Source organism: Rattus rattus, chromosome 6 (genome assembly GCF_011064425.1).
Source record: "Rattus rattus isolate New Zealand chromosome 6, Rrattus_CSIRO_v1, whole genome shotgun sequence".
Lineage (NCBI taxonomy): Eukaryota > Metazoa > Chordata > Mammalia > Rodentia > Muridae > Rattus > Rattus rattus.
In genome coordinates this window covers 101,924,402-101,945,200 of record NC_046159.1, presented here as the reverse complement: position 1 = coordinate 101,945,200, position 20,799 = coordinate 101,924,402, and the positions used below count along the sequence as shown (strand labels likewise).

General features: G+C 41.9%; 1 protein-coding gene across 2 annotated transcripts in view; it reads left to right on the top strand.

The window, feature by feature from the left end:
• Positions 1–236: 236 nt before the first annotated feature.
• Positions 237–20,799, top strand: part of Trim24 (tripartite motif containing 24) — a 118,426-nt gene continuing 97,863 nt past the window's right edge. Inside the window, exon 1 of one of the 2 annotated variants that reach the window (XM_032906744.1) lies at positions 237–976. In XM_032906744.1, the coding sequence (XP_032762635.1) occupies positions 613–976 (364 nt within the window). In that variant the 5' untranslated portion in view covers positions 237–612. The remainder of the gene's footprint in view (positions 977–20,799) is intronic. The other variant, XM_032906746.1, reaches the window with a different exon arrangement.

Below are 20,799 nucleotides of genomic sequence, written 5' to 3'. Positions count from 1 at the left end.
GGTAGAGCCCCGCCCCTTGGGCGGGGCCACAGCGGCGGGCGGAACCCGATGTCTACTCTGGCTGCTTTACAAACGATTCCTTTACAATCTTCAGAAGAGAGACACACACAGAGACAGCCAATCAATGGCCGCGGTCCTCGGCGTCCGGAGCGGGGCTAGCCCCGCCCACTCCCAACCTCCCGCGGGGGCCGTCCGAGCCTCGCGGGCTCCCGCAGGCCCCGCCCCCTGGGCAGGCGCGGCGGTCATTGGATGGCACTCAGCTCGCAGTCGCCGCGGTTGCTGGGAGAGGGAGGTGGGGGCGGGGCCCACGGTGGTCCAAGGGGCCCGAGAGAAAGGCTGCTAGGCGCGGGCGGGCGCGCTGGGTGGAATCGAGCGTCTCGGTGGCGGTTTGCCTGGCGGCCCGCGCGGCGGCGTCGCGGTGCGGGAACCGGTCCCCGTTGACAGCTCCGCGTCTTCCGGCCGCGCCACTCGGGAAGTGGCTTCCTCCCTGCGCTCCCTCCGCGAATACGCGCGGCCTCGGAAGAGAAGCGGGAGGCGGCGGCAGCAGCGGAGGTCGTCGGGGGCGGCGGGCGGTGAGCGCGCTCCCGCTTTCCCGGCGGCGGCCGCAGGACAATGGAGGTGGCTGTGGAGAAGGCAGCGGCGGCGGCGGCTCCGGCCGGGGCCCCCGCAGCGGCGGCGCCGAGCGGGGAGAATGAGGCCGAGAGCCGGCAGGGCCCGGACTCGGAAAGCGGCGGCGAGGTGTCCCGGCTCAACCTGTTGGACACTTGCGCCGTGTGCCACCAGAACATCCAGAGCCGGGTGCCCAAGCTGCTGCCCTGCCTGCACTCGTTCTGCCAGCGCTGCTTGCCCGCACCCCAGCGCTATCTCATGCTGACGGCGCCCGCGCTGGGCTCGGCAGAGACCCCTCCACCCGCTCCTGTCCCCGCCCCCGCCCCGGGCTCCCCGGCCGGTGGTCCTTCGCCATTCGCCACCCAAGGTGAGAGGGGCCCGCGAGGTGGCGGGCGCGACCCGCTGTCACGAGGCTGTGGAGGGGTGAAAAGGGCCAGTGCCGGTCGAGCGACTCAGCGGTCCCTCACTTTTTGCGGAGCTCTGACGGTTGTGGCGAGTTAGCAGCTCCCCGCTGCCTTCGCGAAGCTTTGTCCGGGTGCATACCGGATCAGCTCGTGTACACCCGGGTTATGCGAGCTAGAAAGGGGGAGGGAGAGGTGGAGATGAAGTGATGGGATTTTCTTTGATGATTGATTGCAGATTGGCTGCCGTCTGTTTCGAATCTTGTGCGTTCCGGGCTTTTTACCGTAATGAGTTCCCTCTCTATCCCCTCCGTTGGGGACAAAGGAACCAGGAGAAGGAGTTTTGTTGTCTGCTGCTTTCGAAGATTTTATTTTGAGAGATTCGATAAAGGATAGAAAGTAAATAGACTTCCAAAGTGTTTTGTAAGCAGTAGTTGGAAGTTACTTTCTCTTTTGTGGCGTTATCGGGTAATTAGTTTTTGACAGGTAGTTTCCATTGCTTATGTTAACAGGTTTGAAGCATTTAAAGTGATTTGAAGTGCAGTAATTATTTCTGGGAGAACGCTTGAAGTTTTTAACTTTTAATAATGCAAATATTTGGGCAAATTTGCGTCTTTAAAATAGTAACCGCAAGTCTTTTTCTATTGCTTAGTGGGTTTTTTTGTTTGTGTGTATGTTTTGTTTGACTTATGTAGCAGCCCAGACTTGTCCACAACTAGCAATCTTCCAGTCTCAGCCTTTTTAGAGTAAAGATAACAGGCAGGAGCCATCACACCTGCTGGCCAGTCACTTTTAGCATCTCTTTTAAGGGAATAACTGCTTTGAATTAATTTGTTAAGTAATTACTTTAGGTCAGGATGCAATTACTGGCTTGGATTGTTGACTTAGAACCACTTAGCTCTATCTTACAGCAGTCTTTAAACATAGGAAACTATTTTCCACGGGTCTGTATTGTTACGGGAAGCACCACAGGGAAAGCCCACCAGAAGGAGACCACTCAGCTATAGCCAAATGAAAGTATTCCAGCCCCCTGGATTACACTCAGGTATCAAGGATGCAAATGTAAGCCAGTGGTTTTCAACCTGTAGGTCCAGACCCCTTGTGGAGTGTGGAATGAACCTTTCACTGAGGTCGAATATCTGATATTCTGCATACTAGATGTTTATACTATGATTCTTAACAGTAGCAAAATTACCATTATGATGTACCAAAGAAAATAATTTATAGTTGGGGGTCACCACAACATAAGGAAGTGTGTGTTAAAAGTGGCAGCACCAAGATTAAGAACCTTAGACCTTTAGAGGAAAGGGGCTTTTTTGTCTTTTGATTTTTGGTTTTGTTTTTTGGGTTTTGTTGTTTCGGTTTTTTGGTTTGGGTTTGCTTGTTTTGTTTTTGAGATAAGTGTTTCTCTATGTAACAGCTCTGGCTCCTGGAGCATGCTCTGTAGACCAGGCTGGCATAGAAGTCACAGAGATCCGCCTGCCTCTGGCTCCCTAGTGCTGGGATTAAAGGTGTGAGCACCACTGCTCTGCAAGGGGCTTTCAGAGTCACATCCTCTTATCTTGCCTTTTGCCTTGTAGTTGCAAGCAAGAAGTTTTGTGCAAGCAAGCAGTTTAACAGAAGCTAAGCTAAATTAGCTAGAGCATCTTGACTTTGGGTTCTTAGATTTTGGTAATTTTCTACAAGATTCCCCATCAAGGAAACCAAACTTTAGTCAAACCTAAAATGGTCTCAGCAAAAATATGATAGAGGAACCTCCACACTGTCTTGCAGTATCATATTACCTAATTGGTTCTATGGGCAAGAGTCAAATAGATGACTTGTGCTGTTCTAGGGGTATTTTTGGTTCTAATGATCAGAACCTTAACTAACTTTATTTTCTATTTGATATATCGGCCATGTAGTTGAGAATGCAGCGTTCAACTGTTAGCTGGATCAGAGGTGGGAGAGGGCTGGGTTTCTCTCACAATCTGGTCAATGCTGTGGCAAGTTCCTGCTAAGCCTGTGAGGACTTGAGTAGGGAATGATTAGACATTTTTGCTTGGGGGAAAGGGGGATAGCTTGGAGGTCTCCCAAACATAATTTCAAAAAGGAGTAATCCCCTCCTGTAAGGAGTACATTGGGTCCTGAGCAGGAGAGGATGTTGGCCTAATTTTTGCCATTTTCCAGTAGCAATTTGATCAGAGTTTCCTAAAGAGTTTTATTCATCCTTTTTGCCTGACCTGGGCTCAGGTCTATACGTTCAATGCAATTTCCAATTAATATCTTTGTCAGAATTTGAAACACTTCAGCTGTTGTAGAGGAATTTTAATCCAGCAACATGGGTCTCTGGCAAGGGAGTAATCACATCCAAGGATAAGATCCAGCTGAAATGTAGACACACCAAGCACCTTCAGTCCTTCTGGCTGGAATACAGACACATCTTTATCCTAAACAATGACCTCTAATTGAGAAGCAGACAAAGTGACAAATCAGAGAAAGAATGACAGAATGAGTCAGAAATTGGATACACCTAACTCTCACAAGAAGAGACAGGAAAGAAAGGCTACTTAAAGAGCAGTGAGGGAGAGGGGATTGAATTCATTTCAGATCAGTGTACTTAAGTTTATGAAGTTTAGAGGCAGTCTTTTCAAGCAGAGAAATTCAGTCAGAAGCCAAGAGAAGCCAATTTGAATCAGTCAGCTTAGAAAGGGATTTAAGCTAGAAGAGCTGAGTTGAACTAGCAGCTATCCAGAGTTCAGAAAAAGCTAGAAAGGATGCATGTATTCATCAGTAGGTCTCAGAGGCTGAAACATTATAGGCGGGATAGCAGACAGAGGCTGGAACCTGAAGGTTTCAAGGCCCAGGCTTACAGAAGATTAGATTGAATAGAGGCAAGAAGCTTCCAGGCTTAGGCCTAGGGAATTAGAAATGCTCTGGCTCAGTTCAGGCCATGCATTGCTAAAACTTGGATATGGCTCCCATCCCATCCCTTTGTCTGAGGAAATAAAATGGCATTCACGAAGGCAGCTGGACCCCAAAGCTAGAGACAGTTCAAAACTAAGTAATTGAAGTTTCTTAACTATATCAGAGGACTCTGTTCAGTTTGGGTAGGTCTCCCCTCATCCTAAGATGTCTACAAACACCAGCAAATATTTATAGACTTTATTTCAGTAAAGTCCAACTCCCAACTTCACTCCAGGCCATTTCCTCAAGCCTGGATCCCTTGTAGGATCTTTTTCCTTGGTTGGGGCTTCCCTCGGAACAGGTGGAATATCTAAAGGTGGTATCTTTAATTAGAACTTCAAATTTGTGACATAATACTTGGGTCTGAGGAGTTCAACCGTTTTCTTGGCTCCTAGATCTGTGGCTTGGTGGAGATCTGTAACTATTCACCTTCTATGGCTCATGGAGAGGATGGCCTGCTATCCAGCAGCATCTGTGTTTTATCCTGTGTGGCTAGTTCTCTTTCCCAGTCAGCCTCCCCTGCAATGTCTTCTAAGTGATTCTGTCAATTGGGCTGTGTCAGGGCTACCAGAACTTGGAGAGGCCCCACTAATTCTAGGGCTACTTCCCAAGTGACCCTAGTTAACTCCGACCTTTGGGGATCCCCTTTTAAAACCCTTTCCAGTGAATATTGGCCATCCTCTTGGGGAACCAGGTAAGCTTCTAGTGTGGCTAAGATTCCTTCTGTCTTTGATTACTTTTCCTGCTGAGGTTGGCAGTTCTCTTTCCCTGTATAAGCCCATGGTGAAAGCTTGTTGCTGAGCAGTATATCTGATGATAGTGTTGTCTTTCCCCCAGTACAGTGGGTCAAAGCTAAAATCTCAGCTCATTGAAGTGAGGTTCTCCTGTCTAAATACTGTAAAAGTAATATATCATTCTACTTGACCATCAACTTAGACTTACTGCTCATAAGCCCACCCTTTCTACTTCCTTTTGAACTCTAGCAGACTGGTTCAACTCCACGCTGTTCTGGCTTAAACTCCTCTCCAAGCTGACTGATTCAATCTGTCTTTTCTCACCTTTTCACTGAATTGCTCTGCTTGACCTCAAAACTAAGTCTGGTAGTTTTGCCTACTTATTCTCTGATTGTTTGCATGAACTCAACTCTGCTGACTCACTGAACTCCCAGCTCAACTAAACTGTACTCACTGAACTGACTGACTAGAACTCAAGAGATCTGCATGCCTCTGTCTTCTGAGTGCTGGGATTAAAGGCATGTACCACCATGCCTGGGCCTGAGCTTTTCTTTCCTGGAAACTTGCTCTATAGCAGGGTGGCCTTGAACTCAGAGGTGTGTCTGTATTCCAGTCAGAGCAGCCATGTTGCTGGATTAAAATTCCTCTACAAAAGATTGTGCTTAGATAATCTTATCTTGGATCACTACTCCTGCATACCTGATTCCATCTTGAACAAAACTACTTCCATACTTCATTTGGTATCACCAGTGAGGCGTTAGATCATTCTTGGTAGACAAGGTCAGTAACTGCAAGACAGTCATGCAGAGGTTCCATGAGATCATCGTCCTGCAGTAGGCTTTGCAGGGTTGAGGGCTGGCATCTTGTGGAACCAAATGTGGGGTTGCTCCAGAAGCAGGACTTGGTATTGAGTCTCCTCATCCCACACCAGACATTAGACATCCATTTCTCAGGTATCCCCCTCAAGAGGACCTCAAAAGAGCTGCCAGGAATAGTTGCCTTGATGTTAATTTGTCAGCTTCTTTTACCAGCAAGATGGAGGCAACTATGGCCTTTATTCATGCCGTCCATCTGACTGTGACTGGGTCAAGTCTATTGGACAGATAAGCCACCAGTCTTTTCCAGAATCTCAGGGTTGTGTGAGGACCCCTTGGGAATGCCTCTGACTTCATCCACATACAAGTTAAATGGCTTAGTAATATGAAGAAGGACCAGAGAAGATACCAGGGCTCTTTTCAAGGCTTTGAAGAAAGCCCTCTGCTTAGTCTCAGTCCATTCCAAAGGCTTTGTACACCCTGGCATAGAAGGGTTTGGCTAGCTAACTAAGCAAATCTCTTCCATAACCAGCAATATCTAACTGCCCCCAGGAGTTTCCACACCTGTTTTTTCAGTGATTGGCAGAATGGCTGAATACAATCATAGGACATTTTCTTCCTCTAGGTTGTAGCCTAGGTATGTGACCTGAGGGGGAAGCATAGTTGAACCTTTTTGGCTAAGACTTTGTACCCTGGGGCTTGGAGGGATTCCCAAAGGCCTTCTTTTGACTCTATCTTCCTCTTCTTCAGTGGTCAAAGCTATGAGATCATCTACATACTGTAGCAGGTTGCTCTGTAAACTTTCTAAATAATTTCCAAAAGTTGAGGCTTACTCATTCCTTCAAATCCTTCTAATTTCTGCAGCTTTCTCCTTATGTCTGGAGTAGACTATGTGACAAAGAATATTAGTGGCTCTCTGTTTTTCAGGGGCATCTGGGTTTATGGAGTAAACACATGATACATCTCACAGACATTTTCCAGAACTCAGCAGGCAATTCATTATCAGGTCTGTGAGTGTTCCGACTTGGCTTGGCAAAGTTGGTAGGTTTTCTGGCTACCACTTTTAATCTTCCCAGTGATGTTTGGCAAGAAGTGTCCAGTGCATCCTTATATTTATTGATATTAGAGTCTCAACTGGGTTGGGTAGATGGGAAGGTTCACTCTGTTTGGGTCTTTGTGTTGGGAAGTATCCTGCCACTCAGTCCCAGAGCTAATTTCTATCCAGCCGGATTTGGGTATCCTTGGCCGTAAACAGGGTGGCCAGGAGCTCTTGGCAATCATTGCAAGTCAGCTGATGTGTATAAAAAGTCTTCAATAGGCTGATAAGGGCTTGGGGCCTCTCCGAAAAGGAAGGGTTTTGGCTGCTCCAATTATAATATAAATCATCGATGGAGAGAAGGGGGGACTACTTCCCTTTCCTCCTCCTTCCTTCCTCTGGTCTGTAACATGGTCCTCATATTTCCCTCAAGGGGATAATGAATGATGGTTTCATAGCCCAGACAGAGCCTGACTGGCCTCCCCAGAGGCACTCTCTGTATGATGGGGAGAGAAAAGACCAGGTTTAGTAGAGTTAGCATCCTGGCCTCCCCTCTGGGGAAAACCTTTTTCTCTAGCTCCTCTTATATTTTCCATTGGTCCAGTCAGAACATAAGGAGGTAGAATGTCCATCTTTCTGGTGAGCAGGGATAAATTAGCTGAGGTATCTTGACCTCAGGTTCCTAGAATAGAGTTTAGTGATTTTCCACTGGGCTTTACCTCAAGGAGATCAAATTCTTGTCAAACATAAAGTAACCTCAGCAAGAATAAAGATGGAGGAACCTTTTCAGTGAGTTGCTTTGTCACAAATACTTGAGTTTATGCTGTTGCTATTCATAATAAAGCACCTTGAGAGTTACTTGCCTATGATCATCATAAGGAAACTCACTATCTATGAAACTTGGGAGACTTTATTAGGTTGCAGGTAAGGTGGAGTCTCATAGTAGTTTGTCTCAAAGGGGTTGCTTCCTGGAAAGGTAATGCAGGTATAACATGAATCCTATTTGTTTGTTTTTGAGACAGACTCTCACTGTGTAACCTTGGGTGACCTCTGCCTCTTGAGTGCTGGGTCATGTATGTATGTATGTATGTATAACACATATGTGTCTGGTGCTCATAGATGCCAGAAGAGTGTGTCAGATTCCCTGGAATTGAAGTTACAGATGTGAGCTGCCAGGTGGGTGCCAGGAAGGGAATCCAGGTTCTCTGCAAGAGAACCAAGCACCACTGAGCCAACTCTCCAGCCCTGTTAAGTTGTCTTATACAGGAGTTCTTAAAATTTAATTGTACTTTGTGTGTGTGTGTGTGTGTGTCTGTGTGTGTCTGTGTGTGTGCGTGCGTGTACTGCATGAGTCCCTGGTACTCTTTGAGGCCAGAAAACAGAGTTGGATCTTCTGAGACTAGAGTCAGCTAGTTAAATGTGGGTGTTGTCAGTGGTTTGAGCTGCTGACCATCACTCTAGCTCCAGTAGCCCTCCTTACCCAAAGGTTCTACTAAAGTCCCTTAATAAAGTGGCCAATACAGCTTTTTTATATAATCTGTATACAGCTTGGTGATTTTTTTAGTTCTCTCTAGATAGTAATACCTAATACAACCTAAATGCTGTAAAAGTTAATCACATTAGATAGTTTATGGGGATAATGAAAAAAAAACTAGCAGTTTTTCTCATCTGCAACTGGTTGAATCCATGTGTTCAACCTACCGTGTGATATTTATAGTATTTATTTTTATTTTTTAAATGATTGAGTGCTTTTTACATTATGTATTTGTGTTCATGTGTGGACTTGAGAGTCACAGTGGGTGTGAAGAGAAGTTAGAGGGAGGTTTTTTTTGAAGTTTTCTCCAGTGAGTTCCAGGGCTCAAACTCAGGTCATTTGGATGGCAAGCACCTTTGTAACCTGCTGAGCCATCTAATGATCCTTGAATAGATTTTTGTAACCACCTATGTTCAGAGTTTTGCATAATTCTGGAAATAAGACCTAAGACTTAGGCTTGAATGAGTGAGAATATGAATGAAGAAAATTCTGGTACTCAATTCTGAGACAAGTTTTAAGTTCCAGACTTCACTTGCAATTTTTTTTATCTTTTTGGTGTATTATAGAGTTAAAGGAAAACGTTTAGATCAAAATGTAATCTTTTTATACTAAGGAAAAGTGAAATGAGCTTCTGCATAAAGGGTTAAAGTTTCTTGAGGTAAGTTCTTTCTAGCCCAGGCTGGGCTTGATGGTTGGATCGGTGGTGACTGGTCTCGTCTCAACCTCACACCTGCTAGTTTTACAGATGTGAGCCATCATAGCCAGCAAGTAAAAATTTTGCTTGTAAACTGGATGGTGGTCCTTTAATCCAAGGCAGAGGTACGAGGATCTCTGTGAGTTGGATGTCTACAGAGTGAGTTCCAGAACAGCCAGAGCTATACAGAGATACCTTGTGTCTTGGGGGGAAATGATTTAGTGTTTTTGCATGCCCAATGTCTTCCATTTAGAATTTCCTCCTATAATGTCGTCTCAGGAGTGAAATCAGGCTTGGCAGCAAGCACCTTTTCCTGCTTAAAACCATCTCACCAGCCCAATGGTTTTGTTTTGTGTTTTAGTTAATTTTGTTCTTACATAATTTTTTTTTTTTTACCTATACATAATACATTCTAGAATTGTCAGTAGCAAATAGTAGCAGGAAGAATAGGGCTCATGAGGTCTACCCCCATTCTTGGTTGATAAGGCTAGTCTGATACAGGATCAATAGCAGTAACCACAGTAACTGCATTGAGTTTCTGATTGAATGGCTAGAAGATGACATTTTGTGGGATTTCTGTTTTCTAGCTCTTGAATTTTCTGCTTCCTTTTCCTTGATGTTACTGAAGCTTAGAGTAGGTGATAAAAATTTGTTTAGGTCTGAATCCTTGTCCATCATTTATACTTAGTGTGATGGTTTGTATATGCTTGGGCCAAGGAGTGGCACCATTAGGAGGTGTGGCCCTGTTGGAATAGGTGTGTCACTGTGGGTGTGGGCTTTAATACCTATTCCTAGCTGCCTGGAATCCAGTATTCTGCTAGCAGCCTTCAGATAAAGATTTAGAGCTCTGTTCCCATTGCACCATGCCTACCTAGATGCTGCCTTGTTCCTGCCTATGATACTGGACTGAACCTCTGAACCTGTAAGCCAGCCCCAATTCAGTGTTGTCCTTATAAGAGTGGCCTTGGTCATGATAATCTGTTAACAGCAGTAAAACCCTAACTAAGACACTTAGTTTGTTTGACAGCCATGAGTCTGTATTTACCATGGTTCACTACAGAGTCTGCTTTGATTAAGGTTTAAGAGTAGCATTTGTCTCTGTGTATAAACAGGATATTTAGAAGCCATAAGTGCTTCCAACCCCCTTGGATATATGACTTCCCCAAGCATGGATGTTTGGGGTTTGGCTTATTTTGTTTTGAGACAGAGTCTTACTGTGTAGACCTGGCTGCTCTTAAACTTACAGAGATCTGCCTGCCTTTGCTTCCCAAGGTCTGAGAATAAATACAAGTGCTCAGCTTAAAGGACCACCATCCAGTTTACTCACTGGATATGATGGCTCACATCTGTAAAACCTAGCAGGTGTGAGGCCAAGGGGCGAAGATCAGTCACCACAGATCCAACCAAGGGCAGCCAGGGCTAGAAAGAACTTACCTCAAATAAGTAACTTTAATCCTTTATGCAGAGGTTCATTTGACTTTTCCTTAGTATAAAAAGGTCACACCTAACAAGCATGGGACTTTGACCAGGTTTCCAGTATTAGGAGGTATGGATTTCCTCTTAACAGAAAGCAGTTGGTTGCCCTCATAACAGTCATGCCATTATTGCAGTTGGGCATCCTCCCATGCAGGTTAACATGGAAGTTCTAGGGTTCACAGCTCCGTGAGACCTTTGATTCCACACCCTTCTCCCAACCCCAAGCATCCTGCATAGCACTTTCTGGCACTTAAAAAAGCTAGTCAGAAAGGGAAGAATGCTTCATTTCTCCATGTCTTGGAATCCTAGTGTGTGGTGTCATCAGAAGTGGCATTTTTTGCTTTGTTGTTGTTGTTGTTGTTGTTGTTGTTGTTGTTGTTGTTAACAACATTGTCTCTCTATGTAGCTCTGGCTGTCCTGGAATTCAATGATTATTCATTCACCTGCCTCTGCCTCCCAAGAGCTGGGACTAAAGTGTGCCTTAGCAGTAGAGACTTAACATCAACATCTGGTGTACAACCTAGAAGGAAGTGCAGAGTCATGTATTTGGGGAGGATTTCTACATCAGGGTGTCTCCTTGTGGCCCTCTTTGGCATGAGCAGCAGGCTCTCTTAACCACTAAGTCATCTCCTCAGAACTCTAGCCCCGAGAGTTTTACTTCGACGGTTGCTTCTAGGACTAGCATTGATCAGCCATGCAGGTTATCTCCTTTCAAAATCTTTTATGATAATTATGTGTGTGTATGTATGTATATATGTGTACGCATATATACACATACATAGTGATTGGTGGTTGTTTTGTCTTAATGTATGTCTGCTCATATGTATGCTTGATGCCCTCGGAGGCCAGAGAAGATGTCAAGATCCCCTGAAGCTGGCATTGTAGACTTTTGTGAGTCTTCCATATGTGTGCTTGGAATAAGGTTTACTTGGTCATCCCAATTCTTTTCATGAGTTTGTGGGAACAAGCATATGAGTCAAACAGTATCTATTGGGTAAGCACGTAATTGAGATGTAGAGCCACAAATCTGAGGAGATATAGCCTAAGTTGACTTCAAATTCTTTATCCTTTTGCATCTACCCCTCAAGTGCTGACATAAGAATGTATCACACTTCCATATCATAGTTTTACTAAATAAATGTATGTCAACTTAAAACATAAAAGTAGCAAGGGTAAGGGCTGGAGAGATGGCTCAATGATTAAGAATGCTGGCTACTCTTTCAGAGGACCTGGACTCAATTCCCAGGACCTGTAAAGCAGTTCACAAAGGTCTTTAACACCAGCTGCAGGGGATCTGATGCTACCTTTTGGCTTCTGCAGACACTGTGTACATGCAGCCAGAACACCCATCACATAAAAGCCATTATTTTTAAAAGTAGCAGCAGTAGAAATTACACAGCTTTATTACCATTATTGTCACTTCTAGAACCCCATCTAAATTGCTTTTCTAAGGCTATTCCTTAAAGAAAATAAGGATAACAGTCTTGACTGTCCTTTTGTTTTGAGACAGGGTCCTTCTGTAGATAAACTGGCCTTAAAATTTTGATAGTCATCCTGTTTCTGTGCTAGGATTACAGGTGAACCACACCTGTCTCACTGAAATTTTTTTAATATCCAATTGTTTTATATAGGAAAAGAGTTAAGATCTCCCCCCTCTGGAATATTCACTTGGATAACTAATATCTTAGAGAAATGTTATGGTGACATGCTGTCCAGCCAGAGTAGTAGTAAACTATTAAGAGCTACTTGTAAAGAATAAAAGGCACACTTTTGACAGGGGTCAGATTGTCTGTCTAGGAATAGTAAACTACAAGAACTCAGTTTGTGTTCTTTTGTTAGTTTTGTTTAGAAGATTTTATATTGGTTTTAAAATCATGTGTGACTGTTTACCATGTGTCTGTGGGTGCCTATGAGGCCAGAAGAGGCTGCCAGGTCCCTTGGAGCAGGAGTTCCAGGCAGCTGCAGAAGGGGTCCTGGGAACCAAACTCTAAAAGAGCAGAGATGCTCTTAACTGAGGAGCCATCTGCCTTTCCAGCCCATTGCTGTCCGCCCACCTCCGGGACGATCCTGTAATTTTACAGGGTTGGAGAGTGAAACCAGAGTCTCTGGAATGAATGGCAGGTTAGCACTTTGCTACTGAGCTGTGCTGCAGCCCTCCCAATTTTAACTGGTAGTCTACAATATAGGCACAATTTGGGGGAACTGTCACACTGTCCCTATAACGTGCGTTAATTTATCTCCTCTAACAAAAGGTATTTGTACTCTGTATTGCCAAGCTGATAATTAACATCCCATACAGTTAACAAGTTTAACAGTATCACTTTTTATGTCACCAGTTTTACTTCTTTTGTTTGAGTATCTTTTCTTGATCCATCATTTTCTTTCCATGTTTTTCTTGTTCAGTGATCTCAGCACTTCTTAAGTGGATACTTTTCTTTTCTGGGAAAGATAAAAGCAAAAACCTTGCACTCATTCTAGTTCTGGGTCCTCTCAGTTGACTAGCCGGCTATATCTTTCCTAGGGCAAAAGTTTTTTAGCAACAAAAAAGCAGTATCTTTTAAATTAAAATTTTGATGCTTGAAATTCTAAACACACCTTTTAGTATGTGAATAAATAGGCTTACATTCCCCTTTCTCTTGAGATATGTAAATTTCAGAGTGATGTGTATTTATCTTTTAGATCATTTAGGACACTACTATTTATTAAGGAGAAACCTACATAGTACCTTTAAAAGAAAGTCGTTTTAGATTTCAGACTGCTGTTTGCAAGTGGCTTTTTCTTATCAGCAGAGTATCCCAGCCTGACTTCATTGTTCAGACCACAATGGTCTAGAATTCACAGAGATATCTGCCTGAGTGCTGGAATTAAAAGTGTGTGTGTTACCACCTCCCTGCTCGAATATTTTACCCCATTTCATTGTACTCTTTAGAAAACAACAAATTTGAACTGTAGTGATACTCTGAATTTATTTAAAACCTTAAAAAAATTTCCTGTTTTTGTAATAGCACACCAAGAAATCCTTTCTATTTAAGTTGTTATACAGATAATAATATAGCCTGCTCTGTAGACAACAGTGGTCAGCATGTATCTGTTTCCTTGAGTGTGAGCATTGCTAATTCTGTTGATATCTAAATCATCCTTTTTATTCTGTGTAGCTAAAAATGACATCATAACTAGGCACAGGTTTGCTGCATTTCAAGGTCTCGTCAGAGAGAGTATGGCCTCTCCTTCCTCAGTCAACTCCCTAGCTGTTTCCATGAAGTGAGTGAGTGAGTGAGTGAGTGAGTGAGTGAGCGAGCGAGCGTGCGTGCGTACGTGTGTGAGTGTGTTTCTCTAATACCAACTGTACTGTCATTTTTCCTGGGCCTCTTTCTTCCTTAGTTAGTGGTGGTCATGTCAGCACATGGTTTCAGAAGGTCTTCCTTTCTTCAGTCAATCTTTCCTGCTCAAATCTACTGTATTCATTTTGATGGAATCCACAGCTTTTCTTCTCCTATGGAAACAAAATTTTCTTTGTTCCATTCTGAAATTATGACATCCCTATAATATATAGACTGGTTTATTTAAGCAGTTATTCCCACAATCCATTGTTTTTCAGTAGCTGTTGTTTTTTGCTCATTAGCAATTAAAAATATAAATTTAATAAAGTACTATGTAATCTATCTCCAGGGGTCTTTGTTATCTCTTTCTATGTGTTAAGCATCTCTTAAAGAATGATTAGATCTGTCTACAATTGTTTGTCCTATGAATTGTATTATGTGCCTGTAATATGCTTTATGTTGTAGTAAGCAAAAAAAAAAAAAAAAGGAAAGGAAAGAAAACCCCAAAAACAAAAAAGACCAGTTTCATTTTATTAGAGATATATGTTGGAGCATTGTCAATCTTAATTTATACAGGTATCCCCATAATAGTCCTAATTTCTAGTAAGTGTGTAATTACAGAATCACCATTTTTAGAACTTAAACCAGTTACCATCGAAATCCTGAATATGTGTCTGTTTTATGATGTATATACTTTAATTTTCCAAACTGCAAAATGAAACACATTTGCCAAATTTCATTTTTCTCAGGGTACCTTTTGGGTTACTTCCTGCAGGCAGTGGAGTTTGGTTTTACAAAGAAGTAGAACATTGTCTTTTTCCCTTGGCTTGTTGCCAAGTGATAGAAAAATCTTCAAACATTTGCTGTTAACACTGTGATTCTTACGAAATTCTGAGGCTTCCAACATATTTCCTTTTGATAACTGATTAATTTCATCATTACCTTGTGCTAGATAGACCTTGTGAAACCTGATGTTTTATATGTATAATGTGTGGTTTTTATTTCTAATTCCTTTTTGTAGTTGAATAAATAACGAAATTAATTCTGAATTATCTGGAATAAGTTCCATAGTTTCTCTATGTAAAACAACCCTTTTTGCATATTTAGAATTAGTAACTATATTGAGAGGTTCAGAAAAATTTTAATAATACCTTAAGAATGATACATAGCTCTGACTTTTTTTTTTAACTGCATCATAAGGACTTTGAGTAACTTTATTTTTCCTGACTTAATGACTTGGCTTCCTAGATTTATTTGCCTCAGTATAGAATGTAGGAGCTCCAGAAATTGGTCTCCCTTTTACTATATGAAGGAGAATTCAATTAGTTCCTTTTATAAACTGAAGTATCTTACTTTAGGGATATTTGTTATTAATCTCTCCCAAAAGATTATTGCAAGCTCTTGGCCAGTGTTCATTTTCTGCCCCTAATGAGCCAAATTTCAGCATTTGTAAGATGTCCCACAATGTCTGCTGGTTCTATTCCTGGTAACTGATGAAGTCTCTCCTTTTTTTTTCCTATCTGAATCAATTCAGAAGCACAGGTCTTTATTTTTTTAAGATTTATTTATTTCATGTATGACTACACTGTAGCTATCTTCAGACACACCAGAAGAGGGCATCGGATCCCATTAGAGATGGTTGTGAGCCACCATGTGATTGCTGGGATTTGAACTCAGAACCTTGGGAAGAGCAGTAAAGTGCTCTTAACCTCTGAGCCATCTCTCCAGCCCAGGTCTTTAAATTTTAACTCTGTGGGCTAAAAATTCCATTCTAAGATACTATCTTCTCTTTATGTAAGAATCCCTGTGGGAGAATGAGTAGAAGGCAAAATAACCAACATACCATCCAACTCGGGATCCAAGAAATCCACACGTGCATCTCATAATTCCTTTCCTATCAGAACCAATTCTCTCTCAGCCTCAGCTGATGATTTTCTTGCCATTTACGTCCTTATCATCTTGTAAGGTTTGAAATAAGTTGTTTAGCTCTTGAGTAGTTAGACTAGTTGTGGACTTTAGCCAGTTAATATCTCCCAGCCACTTTGGAAAATCATCAAGAGTTTGTATGAATCTCTTCGGAATTGTCCTTTCTTTCTTTCTTTTCTTTTCTTTTCTTTCTTTTTTTTTTTTTTTTTTTTTTTCCCCGAGCTGAGGACCAACCCAGGGCCTTCTTTTTGCTAGGCAAGTGCTCTACCACTGAGCTAAATCCCCAACCCCGGAATTGTTCTTTCTATGGTTGAATTTTCTGTAAACTTAGCTCATATCCTAGATGATAGATGGAATCTTCTCTTTATTTTCTTTCAGGAGCAGTTTGAAATCCCCAGCAAGGTATAATTCTCTTTATTTAATCATATATTTCTGAAATTGAAGAAATATTAATCTGTGTTTTTTATTGCTGCAACAAATCACATCCCTGTAAATTCATGGCTATATTAGTCACATACAGTTTTAATTTTCCTATTGACCTTCTGGCCCTATGCACTTAAGCCATCTCAAATTTGTTTTACCTGAGATAAAGTTCCAACTCCTTGAAACTGAATATTTACCTCCTGAAGAGTCCAGTCTGGAAGCCAAGATTTCGATGAAATTGTTGTTATATCTGCTCCAGTTTCTACCATACCTTCCAATTTCAACGTCATTTATAAGTATTTTTAGTTTTGGCCTCTGATATTCAGTAGCAGTTTACTAAAATATTTGTTTTCTGGTCTCCTGAGGTTTCTTTTTTTTCCTACTAAAGCTGCTCTGACTTTGACATCTGGGCCATTAATGGCTATATCCGGAGTGGTGCTATTTAATTGCTCTGCAGACAAGTTTCTCTTGTTTTTCTTAAGTGATTAGTGTAGCATTGAATAGGTAATTTGCACTGAGCTCTGCATACTCTGTACCCGCCTAAGAGCTCTGGATTCATGAATAAAGTACACACACACACACACACGTGTACACACACACACACACACACACACACACGTGTACACACACACACACACACACGTGTACACACACACACGTGTACACACACACGTGTACACACACACACCCCAGCTTAATTTTTAATATACCTAACTAGCTCAATGTCTGGGCACTTCTAAACCTGCCCACGGGTAGCACACCCCTCTCGTATTCCTGAGTTAATACGATAGTTAAATCTATTTTTTATCATTAGTTCCCCAGACTCAAGCGGAGCTCCTTCCCCAGATTCTTAGCTGTCGGCGGGCCTTTAATTCTGATCTCTGCTTCTCTGACATGGTGATTCTGCCTGCTCTTGCCCCTTGGTCCCGTGCCTGTGCAGTGTAAACGTCCAGCCTCCATCTCCCTGCCCACTGCATGGCAATTCTTTATCACCAGTAAAAGCCAGCTGGGGGCAGGGACCAGGATATTTGGGTCCTACCTGATGCTTCTTTCCCTCCCTCATGTTTCTTCTTCATAGCATTACTTTGGCACTATTTTTTGAATAGTCTGAGGCTAGCTTGGGCTACCAGAGAGCTATAAGATCTCAAAAAAGCAGTAACAACAAAAACCTGAGCTGGACACAGTGGGGTAGGCTCTAGTCTTAGGTATTTGGGAGGCTGAGATGAGAGGATCACTTGAGTCCACACAACAATTCAAGACCAGCCTGGGTAATACATGATCCTGTGCTAAACCCACCAAAACCAATGAAAGATAAATGTAGGCATGGTGGTATCAAAGAGAAGCCTATTAACCTGTATCATTAATGTATGAATAAAAAGAAAGAGAAAATACAGAAATAAAGCATTAGGAAGGGAGCAAGTTGCAGGAAGAAATTTGAAATAGAGACATTGTTTTAAAAAAGCAGGGACTGGAGCTGTGACTAAGTGGTAGAGTATGCTGGGTTTAATCCTCATTTCTGCAAGAGCAAACCAAAATTTAAAAAAAAAACAAACCCATGTTTAATAACACTTTAAAACAGTATTGTTATCAAATCCTTAATGAGATCAGAGGCTTGCTTATGTCACAATAGAAACCAACCATTTTTCAGTTCATTAATCATTGGCTTATGTTCTACACCAAACTCCCTATTTTGAACCCAAGTAAATTTTTTGAAACACACTTTTTAACACTTCCTGAAAATATACTGCTTCTTTAGAAAGGCACTGGACATTATGAGAAGGAACAAAGGTATTAGGATGAATTTTAAATATTTTTTAAACAATGTCTCTCACTATGTGACTCATGGTGGCCTCGAACTTCATAATCCAGGTTTGTATCAAATTTGACATACCCCAATCTCAGCTTCCCAAGTGTTCAGGCAAACTCAAGCATGGCTTTAAAATTAATGTTAGAGTCCAAATGTGATAGTTGGGCTAGAAATGTAGTTAGGTTAGTTGGTTAGAGTGCTTGCCTAGTATGCATGAAGTCCTTGCTTCCATACCCAATGCTATATAAAACAAACATGAATCAAAGGTCACCCTTGGCTATGGAACTAGTTTCAAGCCATAATTTTAAGCCAGCCGTGAGAATCGTGAGACCCTGTATCAAAACAAAACAAACTGGTTTATAAAGCCATCAAGAACCCAATAATACATGCAATATAAAATTATATTATAGTTGAATGTTTTGTAGAATAGAATACTTTGCACATTTATGTGGAATATGTGAGAAATTTTATAGTCCACATTTAAAAGAAAGCTATTTGCCCCAAAGTAGATCTAGTATTGTACCTTGGAATTAATATGTACAACTGTAAGAGAGTAAGACAGTTTACTATACTGTTAGCGGGACTGTTGTGTGATAAGCATATATAGAAATCATTTGGAAATTGAAAATTCACTTTCTGTTGCTTACACAGTCTATTAGAAATGAATCTCAAAGAGGCAATACAGAAGCATAAAATGTGATGCTTCATTGTTAATCCTGAATGTCACTGAAGAGGCACTAAAAAAATGAAGATCCCTATACACAGTGGTTCTCCAACTTGCTAATGCTGCCACCCTTTAATGGAGTTCCTCATGCTGTGGTGACCCCCAACCATGAAGTTATTTTTATTGCTACTTCACAACTATAGTTTTGCTATGGTTATGTGTAACTTTAGTTCTTTCAAACCCTAATTCTAATGATGGTTGTTCACTACCTTTCCCTCCATTTTAGCCCACCACCTACCAAAGGTAGTGGGAAAAAAGGATATGGGGAAAAGTGGACCTGTTTAGAAAGGTTCTTTGGTTGTGAGCCTACTCTTTAACTCGAAGTCGTAGCCAGAGCAATCAGACAACAAAAGGGAGGTCAAAGGGATACAAATTGGAAAGGAAGAAGTCAAAATATCACTATTGCAGATGATAGGATAGTATTCTTAAGTGACCCCAAAAGTTCCACCAGAGAACTCCTACACATGATAAACACCTTCAGCAAAGTGGCTGGGTATAAAATTAACTCAAACCAATCAGTAGCCTTCCTCTTCTCAAAGGATAAACTGTCTGAGAAAGAAATTAGGGAAATGACATCCTTTATACTAGTCTCAAAAACATAAAATACCTCAGTGTGACTCTAACCAAGCAAGTGAAAGATCTGTATAACAAGAACTTCAAGTCTCTGAAGAAAGAAATTGAAGAAGATCAGAGAAGTTGGAAAAATCTCCCATGCTCATGGGATTAATATTACTAAAAATGGCCATTTTGCCAAAAGCAATCTACAGATCAATCCCCATCAAAATTCCAATTCAATTCTTCATAGAGTTAGAAAGAGCAATTTGCAAATTCATTTAGGATAACAAAAAACCCAGGATAGCTAAAACTATCCTCAACAATAAGAGAACTTCTGGGGGGAATTACCATCCCTGACCTCAAGCAGTATTATAGAGCAATAGTCATTAAAAACTATGGTATTAGTACAGAGACAGGCAGGTAGATCAGTGGAATAGAGTTGAAGACCCAGAAATGAACCCACACACCTATGGTCACTTGATCTTTGACAAAGGAGGTAAAACCATCCAGTGGAAAAAAAGATAGCATTTTCAACAAATGGTGCAAGTTCAACTGGAGGTCAGCATGTAGAAGAATGCAAATTGATCCATTCTTATCACCCTGTGCAAAGCTCAAGTCAGGTGGATTAAGGACCTTCACATAAAACCAGATACACTCAAACTAATAGAAAAAGTGAGGAAGAGCCTCGAACACATGGGCACAGGGGAAATTTTCCTGCACAGAACACCAGTGGCTTGTGCTCTAGGATCAAGAATCGACAAATGGGACCTCCTAAAACTGCAAAGCTTCTGTAAGGCAAGGACACTGTCATTAGGACAAAATGGCAACCAACAGATTGGGAAAAGATCTTTACCAATCCTACACTGACAGAGGGCTAATATCCAATATTTACAAAGAACTCAAGAAGTTAGACTCCAGAGAGTCAAATAACTATTTAAAAATAACTATTTTTAAAAAATGGGGTACAAAGCTAAACAAAGAATTCTCAGCTGAGGAATATCTAATGGCTGAGAAGCAACTAAAGAAATGTTCAGAATCCTTAGTCATCAGGGAAATGCAAATCAAAACAACCCTGAGATTCCACCTCACACCAGTCAGAATGGCCAAGATCAAAAACTCAGGTGACAACGGATCTTGAGAGGATGTGGAGAAAGAGGAATGCTCCTTCATTGTTTGTGGGATTGTAAGCTGGTACAACCACTCTGAAAATCAGTCTGTCAGTTCCTCAGAAAATTGGAAATAGTCCTACCTGAGGACCCATCTATAACATTCCTGGACATATACCCAAAAGATGCTCCAACATACAACAAGGACACATGCTCCACTATGTTCATAGTGGCCTTATTTATAATAGCCAGAAGCTGGAAAGAACCCAGATGCCCTTCAACAGAAGAGTAGATACAGAAAAATATGGTACATTTACAAAATGGAGTACTACAAAACAATGATTGTACAGACCACTCAGAAACTGATCCCAGTCAAACAGCTGTTTTGTTGAATGCATATCCCAAGATCAGGAATGTAGTCCAGACCCAGGAGCTGAACTATGACCTTGAGCCAGGATCCTACAGAGCTTTAAGCCTGAAATCCATAAGCATCTGTGCTGAGTTATTCCACCAATGAGGATTTAGGGATGGGGGATTTCCTTAGGAACATGTCTTTGTTGTACACTTATCCCACTCCCATTGTCAGTGTGGTATTCAACTGTGGTGGGACTTGCCTTGCCTTACACTTATGTCTTAACTTGCCAAGCAGGATGTCAGTTACCTATGTACATGTGTCTTCCTGCCAAGTAGGAC